The 10250-nt window shown below is 38.1% G+C and overlaps 1 protein-coding gene across 1 annotated transcript; it reads right to left on the bottom strand.

Annotated features, from left to right (window-relative positions):
* Window positions 1-470: 470 nt before the first annotated feature.
* On the bottom strand, window positions 471-7785 carry LOC120014617 (probable signal peptidase complex subunit 2). Its single transcript, XM_038866621.1, has 5 exons — window positions 7625-7785; window positions 7376-7527; window positions 7045-7126; window positions 865-1007; window positions 471-748 (listed from the first exon to the last, which is right to left on the bottom strand). The coding sequence occupies exons 1-5, from the start codon at window positions 7703-7705 to the stop codon at window positions 652-654; spliced, it is 555 nt and encodes a 184-aa protein (XP_038722549.1). The 5' UTR covers window positions 7706-7785; the 3' UTR covers window positions 471-651.
* Window positions 7786-10250: the final 2465 nt, after the last annotated feature.

Genomic DNA, 10250 nt, shown 5'->3' with positions numbered 1-10250 from the left:
ACCATTCTTGATCTCTTGACAAAGAGAGGAAAATGGTATAAATGGTAGATGTGTTCTAAGTGTTTGTATTTTGATACCATTATAGGGTGGACTATTGATAATATGGTGATGCACAAACACGAAGATAAAATGGAGAACTTGAAACTGAGTAAGTAACTGAATTTTCCAAGGCATCATTATAATAAGAGGTAGTGACCATTAAGGCCATAAAGCATGTGCATGAATGAGAAAAACAATCCTCAAACAAATAAAATATTTTCCAACCATTCTAAAAATAAAAGGAGTAGTCCGACTTAAATTGCATTAGCTCAAACAATATCGACTTTCGAAAAAACAATGTTCGCTAAGTAACATAAGGATTAATAAGAAGCTATTGGCTTAATGCTAGACACTCTCTAGAATTTCAAACAAGTTGATTGTTTGAATCCGGCACGAACTGGAAATAACAATATTAAAATCAATATCATTCATAAAAAAAATTTAGTCAACGTAAGATTTTCACTTTCTTCCAAGAAAAGCATAAGTTCAATGTTCAATCACTTGCAGTTTAGATTCAAGAAGTATAATTTTAATGAACATCAGTATTCAAGTTGCAGAACCGCTGCAGCTATTCTGACCAACTAATGACCCAAAAAAAAAGGACGTTCAAAATCACTTCTTCTTTTTGGGTTCTCCTGCATATTCATCTATTAGTGCATCAACATCTTTCCAGAAAAGGCCCTCCGCCAAAATTCCATCCTTAGTAAACCTGCAATATTTGGGAGAAATTAGAAATGTGGCGTCAGTGTTACAGCATATATATGTGTGTGTGTGTGTGTGTGTGTGTGTGTGTGTGTGTGGAGGGAGGAAGAGAGAAAGAGAGACCACTGAGTAACGCTTTTGGTGAACTCTACTTGTTTCCCCGCTGAAATTGATTTGGGATCTGAACTGGCTATTGTAAGTGTGTACAAATCAGAAAATCTTGGCAATTTTGAGGAGACCACCAAGCCAGTACTCGTGAAGGACCCCTGTAGAAAAGTTGGCAGCTAAGATGGTGAGTAGAGAAGAAAACCATTCAAACAACTTAGCTTTGCTTCTAGTTTCTGAGTGGCAAGGCGGGTTCTACATGCATAATCAAATTGCTTGCTAACATCGATGCAACACATAAAGGCTAAAGCAATTCACATAAGAAAACAAAATTGATAAGTTCACTGTTCACTGTCTGTTTTATTCTAGGTACAATCTGCTTTCACTGTCAGTCACATAATTGGATACTGTAAATTGACAAAAGCGGAAAGGAAAAGCAAGCCATCTTAGTATTCCAAACACTCCACAACAAAGCAACCATATCTATGAAGAAGAGCACGCATGTATCTCCAACTGATTGCAGAAAACAAGAAACATGATTCCCATTGCCAACTAATTCAATAACTGAATTCCAATTTCATTCCAGAACGGAAATCCTATTAACTAACTGAAACAGAAGATGAACACGTGTACAGAGAGCAACAGTATTTTTTGAATTTCAATGGAACAAAAAGGAACAATGTTAATATTATACCAAAAGGAAAGAATCCTAAAACAACTATGAAAGAAGAGGATGATAGTATGATACTTGGGAAATGCTCGATCTTTTTAAAAGCTCAAGCTAACTTTCTATACCGAACATAAGCAATCTAACACCAAGTATAACATTTACCAACAATTTGGTGGATAATCATAGCCTAACTCATAAGACAACTTTAATGAGAGATGCAAGATAGTAGACTCATGCTTAATTATCTCTTCATCGCCATTTTTTCTAGGCCAAACAATATAATAGGCTAGTAATTCTTTAAGAAAAAAAATTAAAACACAAATGAAAGTGATAGAGTTGTGCTCTTGGCGAATTTGCCCCTAAATTAACCAAACAAATGCTGTTGCACCATGATGGAGATCGAAAAAAGAAGAGAAAGATAAGGATGCCTCATTAAACACCTCCATTGTGATCTAGTGGTAAAGGCGGTTACCACATACAGATTTTCATGCTACTAGAAGCTTCAAAATCTCCCTCAAGCAGTGGAAAGGGGCTAAACAACTCCCATGCAGGCTACCACAATGGAAGCCAAAGGAAAAACAATATCTTTTAACATTAGAGTACTTAGAAGTTAAAAGGCACAAGGATGAAACCTAATTTTATGCAGAGCCTTTTCATAAATCCCAAGGCAAATAGTTTTTGCATGCCAAAATTTTATTGAAATCAGGGAAGGGCAAGATGTATGCAACCCAGAGTTTTTAAGTGCCCAAAGTGTAAAGGCATCACTTCGCTTCAAAGCGCAAAGCACTCGCTTCAGAGATGTAAAGTGCAAAATTCATAAATGATTTAATAAATTCAATATTCATAAGACTAGCACCTGTTCAAATGTTCATATATATGTGTGATAACATCTCTATCTACCACAAAGGACTGATAAGTTGACTTGAATGATAACATGATATATTCTGGATTTGGCCCCCTTCAACATAAGTCCAAGGCTCCAAATAGTAATACACTCTATACTCACTTGGAAGCACATGCCTACATGTGAAGATATAGAAGGCTTTCATTTATTTACAGCAATCAATGGCTTGGAATTTTGACACTTTTTTAGGGTTTGCAGCCACTCTTGTAGACAACACAAAGAGTACAAGATCATAAATCATTAACAAATATAAATTATTTTCATTATAGTGTGGCAGTTGGGCACTATATGTATGTTCGTTTGTATATCAAGAACTCAAAGATTCAAGTGGGATCATGGAGGAGAAAGTTGTCAACATCTTTAAAGGGTTGATCAATCAATTCCATGTACTGATGCATGAACATTTGTTATCTAGACCAGAACAATATGTATATGTGCCTATGTGGCCAACAATGAACCAACTTAATAGTATTAACTTTGAAAAATATCATGGGAAAATTATGGTCATCAATCATATTATCCAATACATGTCAGGTTACATAAAGACAATATATCATACATGTGAAAAAACAAAGAGAGGCTGAGGTGCAACTAATTAATTAATTAGTTACAACATATCATAAGTTATCAACATTGAACAATTGGTGATATGATTTAACTCTGACTAAAATCGTAGAATGAACTCAAAAGAAGTGAAAAAAAGATATAATAAAAGGCAACAACATGAAAAATTACTGAACTCAAAAACATATGGCACATGGAATTTTGACAGAGATACACGAGGCAACGGAAAGAGCCGCGAAGACAGAGAGAGGCGCGGGGACAGAGGAGGAGCAATCGACGGCAGAGGAAAAGAGACAGAAAGAGGAAGGAAGAAGAAGAGGGATCTAGGGCTCCACTTGTTCTGGGTTTCTCAATTTTAGAGCAATTGGGCCCAAGCCAAACCATCATCGACACAGAAGTGCATGGGGCGTGCGCTTCAAAAGAAGCACATGCCTCATCGAGCTTCTGGCACATCAGCAACGCAAGACGAAGCGAGGCGCAAGAAGTGCGCTTCGCCTTGCTTCTCGCTTAAAGCACATGGGGCGCTCGATTTTGATGACGCTGATGCAACCTTACACCACATTGAGGAGATACTAAACCTCTGCCCTCTATCTTTGTAATGAAACAACTTTCCAATATGCCACGATGAAGCTGATTTGTCATAATGTATTATTAGTAGACCACAATACCAAAATATTAAACTTAATTTGAGTAAAAGTAAAGAGTAAGGGTAAAACCTACACATGATCGACTCGATTCTGCTAGCAATGGGGCGCGGCAAGGGAAGGATAGACATCATATAAACAGGGAGGTTTGAGAGGGTACTTTTAATTAGCATTAGCCTCTCTGTCTTTGATAAACTATTTCTTTTCCACCCTGACAGCTTCTTGTCAAAACTAGCAACCAGTGGACTCCAAGTATTATGGTCTTTGTGCTTAGCGCCTAAGGGGAGCCCAAGATAACTTGTAGGTAAGCTGCAAACACTGCACCCGAGAACAAGAAGGTGCATCTGGTTAACTGGAATTGTGTCAAGCTGCCTAGAGAAGCTGGAGGCCTAGGAATTAAATGCCTGTCCACTTTTAACAAAGCCTTACTTGGGAAATGGTTATGGAGATTTGCCACCAGTAAAGATCATTTATGGAGGAAAATCATTGCATGCAAATATGGCACAGAGAAGAATGGGTGGTGTACCAAGCAGAATAGAGATACTTATGGGTGCAGTCTATGGAGATTCATCAGAAAGGGTTGGGATGCCTGGTTCGACTTAACTAAATACCAAGCTGGTAGAGGCAATTCAATAAGCTTCTGGAATGATGTCTGGACGGGAGATACACCAATTAGGGTTTCTTTCCCAAACTTATATAGTATAGCTTCTCAAAAGGAGGCATCCATTCATCAGGTGATTCAGGTTCATGAGGGAGGCATCACTTGGAACATCACTTTTATTCGGGAAGCTCAAGATTGGGAAGTGGATATGTTTGCAGAATTTTGGTGCCTGGTTTATGGCTCAAAAATTAATCCCACCAAAGAGAACAAAATCTGCTGGAAGCTAGAAAATAACAACTTGTTCTCAGTGAGCTCCTTTTATAAAGAGCTGCTAAGGGGCAAGCTATACTTGGGAAACACTAATTATCCGTGGCTTTGGATATGGAAGACTATGGCTCCCCCTAAAGTTGCGTTCTTCTGCTGGGAGGTAGTTTGGGAGAGAATATTAACTCTGGACAACCTAGAAAGGAGAGGCTTTTCTCTGGTGAATAGATGCTATTTGTGTAAAGTTGCTCCGGAGTCTATTAATCATCTATTCTTGCACTGCCTTTGGTCCAAAAAGGTCTGGGAGATGGCTTGGAAGATGATGGGCATATCTTGGGTCACAAACTATACGGTAGGCAAAGAGTTGCTATCTTGGGGTTCGTTTGGCAAAGACAAGCAACAAAGGAAATTCATCCAGCTTATTCCTTTGTCAGTGATGTGGCAGATCTGGAAGGAAAGAAACAACAGAATATTCAACAACAAGCATGGTTGCAAAAATCGCTAGTCGGCCGCTAGGCGGTTTGCGGGGATTAGGGATTAATTGGATTAATCGGGGACTAGTCGGAGATTAATCGGATTAATCGTTTTGAGTTTTTTTAATTAAAAAATAATATATATGTAATACATATCATATATATATATATATATATGTAAAAACACAATATATATATATATATGTTATAATGTAATGTAACCATTGTCCTTTTTATGTCAAGGCCAAATTAGGTTTATTGTTTTCAAGCCCAAGTCAAACTATTATGTCAACCCATTCCAAGAAAAGCCTAACCACAACTCTAGAAGTGTCCGATGTGAAAAAATAATATGTATAAAAATAAAAAACAAATGGACTAAAGGAATGATGAGTATTACTGTAGTAGTGGACTAAAAGAAGAGAGTCCGTGGGCTACAAAGTTGCTTTTGATCCCAAAGCTCCACCACTCATTTATAATTAAAAAAAGCTTCTAATCTCTCCTCAAACTACACGTCTCCACCCCCTGTTGACATCAAAGCATCCCTCCTCTCTCCACCAGCGATGCAAGGCCAACATAACTCAACAGCCTCTCCTTCGACGTAGCCTAATCTACCGAGATCCATATCCAGCACTTTTCAGGGCACCCGGTGTCGATAAGTGTTGCAGCAAGTGTTCACGAAGAAGATGAGAGGCTAGCAAGTGTTCGCGAAGAAGATGAGAGGAGGTGCAAGTGTTCGTTAATCACTGAACCAGTCGATCAGGCTGCGCAAGTGTTCTGGAGTGATCTACAGCCAAGAACAGCTACAGAACCAGTCGACAGGAGTGGAGAACTGGGCCAGAAGAACCAGTCACCGATTTAAGTTTCCCGATTACCCTCTAGTCAAAGCGGGAAGTCTCGACTAGCGACTAGTCGGCCGACAAGTCGCCGACTAGAGGGATTTTTGCAACAATGACAACAAGGAATCCTCCTTAGACTGTTTCATTGATACTTGGTTCGATTGTCTTAAGTTTTGGACTTATTATCTCCCTGGAAGTGTGTTTGATCTTTTAAACTGTTCTTCTTTGTGATTTGGGGGTTGCTCCCCTGTGTTGCTTCTTTTAATAAAAGTTTTCCATTCAAAAAAAAAAAAAAAAAAAAAGTGGAACAAGATTCAAAGACTCAGAAATATTGTGCTCAAACCACTCTCAACTTCTTCAATATAACGAGCCAACGGTTCAGGTACAGCTGACTAACGCTTTGGCTCGGCTAGCAAGGGGCTAGACAAGAGAGAACCATTTAAAATAGAGGACACATAGATTGTGCCATGTCCTTAAGGGGTTGGGTTCCCAAGGATTATTTGCATTTTGCACCACTCTCAAACAGATTATTTGCAGTGTAACTCAACCCTGAGTCCCTGACACATCTATAACTGACCCAACGTCCCACCTGAAGAAGACATCACAAATTTTCACACTTTCAAGAAATATTAATAGTTAAACAAAACCTCCACACCACTTCAAAATCAGAGGATGATTGAACAAGAACAGGCTACCAAAGCATTGTCAAGTATTCTCATTAACCATACAAGTAGTTACGCACCATTAGAGCTTAGAAAAAATAGCACGCTTTCCTTTATTTAGTCTCATTAACCATATGACTTAATATCAGCTACGCATCAGTTAAGCTTATCAGAACAGGTGTGAGGGAGTAAAGATACTCTCAACTCCAAAAGACAAAATCGTAAGCTGTCTTTCTTCTGACTGAACAATTAATATTCAATACAAGCATTCCATAATTTTTTTGGATAAGCTCAAGCGTTCCATAAAAACCAGAAAATGTAGCAGAAAAATTTTATGCACTACTCTTCAATCCCCAGTAGCACAACTGAACATGCAGTGACATGAGATCATTCTTAACCGCAAAGGCGCAAAGCAAGTAAAAATTATTGCCAATCAAAAGATTATCTGTGCTATACAATCCACACATGGCACAACAGTGACACCATAATATATATATATATGCATGACACGTAGACATGTTATCAGGCAAACATAACTACTAAAGCAATTTATGCAGCTTGAAGATATAGACTGACTTACCTCAGGAGGATAAGTAAACAAGATCGCATTCTTTTCCTTTGTGTATATTATCAACTGCAATAACCCATTGAACACTACATATGTACGAAAGTCAAGGACCAAACATACTAGAAATGTAACAAGACAAAAGTACATAACTATTGTATCATCTGTGGATCATTCAGTACCAACAAATATTAAGGCTTCAGCTATCCACCAAAATATCTTGATCGTGCCCACTCTATCATATATTCATATGTAGGTAACATATAAACCCCAGCAATCAAGTACAATGTAATCATATCAAGAGAGAATTTTTCTTAACAAAAGGCAAAATAATCAAAAAGGATATAATGCGATGCAACCAATAAGAAAGTCCTTGTTCTCAGGGAACTTCTTATTGTAAAACTGGGCAAAAAGAGCGATAATAATGATAACCAGCCCCAGCACCAGCCTTATGTTACTCATCCTCACATCTTCCACAAATCCGCGGGTCGTGACAACCTTCAAAGTTCAAAATTAAAAGAGAAAAAATAATCAATAAAAAAGAAACAAGATATCAACAGATCTAAATTCGAGCGAGCAGACAATTAGGGTTTACCTCGGATACGGACTCATCGAGGATGTGCTTGATGGAGTGGTGATCGAGCAGATTGGCCTTCTTAGGGTTTTTGGCGGCCATATCTTTCTTACAGTTAGCTACGTTAATTTGGGTGTCCACAGTCCGAACAGAGAGCAGTGAAATCTGATCTTGCTACTATCTGTAGTCTCCCAAAACGCACCCGTATAGCAACCGCACACAGGCACTAACAAAACACAAAATTACTCAAATACCATTCGACCCGACCCGACCCGACCCGACCCGACCCGACCCGACCCGACCCATTTATATAATGCTGAGCTGCCACGTCAGATTCTAAAGGCAACAAGTAGTTGCCACATGTAATTAGTTTTAAATCTAATTTAATTAAAATTGAATTTAGGGCTAAAGTAATGCCTGTCTGTTCATATTCCAATCCAGGTTCCTGATCGTTGAACCGTTTCATTCCTTTTAGTTTTTACACGTCTGTTATGTTATATGAGGAAGGAATTCAACCGCTTTGCTTTTCCTTGTTCAATTCGATTGTTTGCGTTGGGTCTTTCATGCTTCGTTATTGATTTGTGTTCAGCTGTTGTATTGGGTCTTCTCTCCTCAAAGACATCTCCAAATAAATAATTGTTGACTTGAGCGCTCACGTTGTTGCCACAACAAAGCAAATAAATATGTCTATTATGGGCCTATTTGGGAGTGCTGTGAGGTGTGGTGAGGTGCTGTGAGGTAAAAAGCTGTGGTGCTGTGAGGTGAGTTGAAACGCAAAAAGCTGTTTGGCGCATCACTTTTAAAACTGTGGTGCGGTGCTGTGAGATGCGTTTGACGTATCTAAATTACGGTTATATTAGATGACTAATAATATTAATATAAAATCATTTAATGTTTACATTGTACATTAATCTAAAATAAAATAATTGACCTAATTTGATTACGTATGACAATTCAACATATATTGTAAGCGTTTGGGAGTGCTGTGAGGTGTGGTGAGGTGTTGTGAGGTAAAAAGCTGTGGTATTGTGAGGTGAGTTGGAACGCAAAAGTTGTTTGGCGTGTCACAAAAAACTATGGTGTTGTAAGGTGCATCAACACAGATGAAACACACTGCCAAACACTATCAACATGTGTATGGGATTTCGTACTAGGTGATAAGCTGCTGCTCCTTGGTCATGTTTTGAATTGGGTGACTTCATTCATTAATTTGATTTTACATAACTTTTATAGATACTTAATTGAAACAGGCAAAAATTTTGGGCTTGGTCCTTTCTTAGTCGTATCCCAGCCTCTCCAATTGAAAAAGACAACTTTTTGTGGTAGTTTTTATCGTAAGCCCAAGGGCTTTTTGGACACTCTACTCTCTAGGTTCCAAACTTCCAATGGAGCAACTTTGTAGACCTCAGTTTTAGGGTTTAGTTTTTGAATGATAAACTTCGTCGTCCTTAACCTACTGCATAGAGATATGGAAGAAGAAATGTAAGAACTTGTGAACAAAATGTAATTTGCTTATTAATTCTCAAAACTCCTTTACAATAAGAAAATTACATTTGCCCAAGAACAATGATAATTCTACAATACTTCAGAAAACTTATTGAACATGAGGTATAACATAATAAGATCTTCAATTCAAGAAGACGGCAACAAGGTAGTTGATAACAACATGAGATCAAGTTGAGCTGATAGCAGTATGCATCAATATTAAAAATCAAGTAGCAGCAAGGAACATTCAAAGTTTGAATGAGGAAATTTTTGAATGAACTCTTCATAATCCTCCCATGTTGCCTCAACTTCACTATGATCTTGCCATTGAATTAGTAACTGTATACCTGCTACATTGCCTTTTTTACAAACTCTCCTTTGCAATACAACTTTTGGAACTTGCTGAATCAAACCCTGGTCAGTTACTGCAAGAAGAATATCAAATGGAACAACAGATGGACCCAAGTGTTTCTTCAAGTTACTCACATGGAACACTGGATGTATCCTTGTGCTTGTTGGAAGCTTCAATCTATAGTCTTGCCAATCTTCTCCAATACTTCATAAGGCCATAGTACTTAGGAAGAAGTTTGTGAAATGAATGAGCAGTGAGTGATGGGTACTGATAGGGAATCAATTTAATATAGACCAGATCACCAACATTGAAATCTCTTTATGTTATATTCCTATCAGCTTGTTGCTTCAACCTTTCTTGAGCTAGCTATAGGTTGTGCTTTAACATGGTCAACATCTCATCTTTTTCCATCAATGCTTTGTCCAGCACATCTAATTTAGTAGAACCTATCTCATAAGAACTCACATGTGGAGGAGAATACCCATAAACCAACTCAAATGGAGTTGTTTGTGCTGCTGTATGATAGGTAGTGTTATAGGACCACTCAGCCCAAGCCAACCAGTTCAACCATTTCTTTGGTTGTATGCTAGTAAAGCATTTGAGGTCGGTTTCTAAACACCTATTCACTACTTTAGTCTGGCCATCACTTTGAGGATGGTATCCAGATGACATACACAATTTGAAACCTTGCAATTTGAAGAATTCTTTCCAGAATTCACTAATAAAAACAGGATCTCTGTCATTTACTATTGAAGCTGGCATTCCATGAAGCTTGAATATATTCTCAATGAATAATTGAACCGCTATACT

Source organism: Tripterygium wilfordii, chromosome 14, assembly GCF_013401445.1.
Source record: "Tripterygium wilfordii isolate XIE 37 chromosome 14, ASM1340144v1, whole genome shotgun sequence".
In the NCBI taxonomy this organism is placed as follows: domain Eukaryota; kingdom Viridiplantae; phylum Streptophyta; class Magnoliopsida; order Celastrales; family Celastraceae; genus Tripterygium; species Tripterygium wilfordii.
Note: the sequence above shows the minus strand (reverse complement) of the source record. Positions and strands in the feature narration are given on the sequence as shown.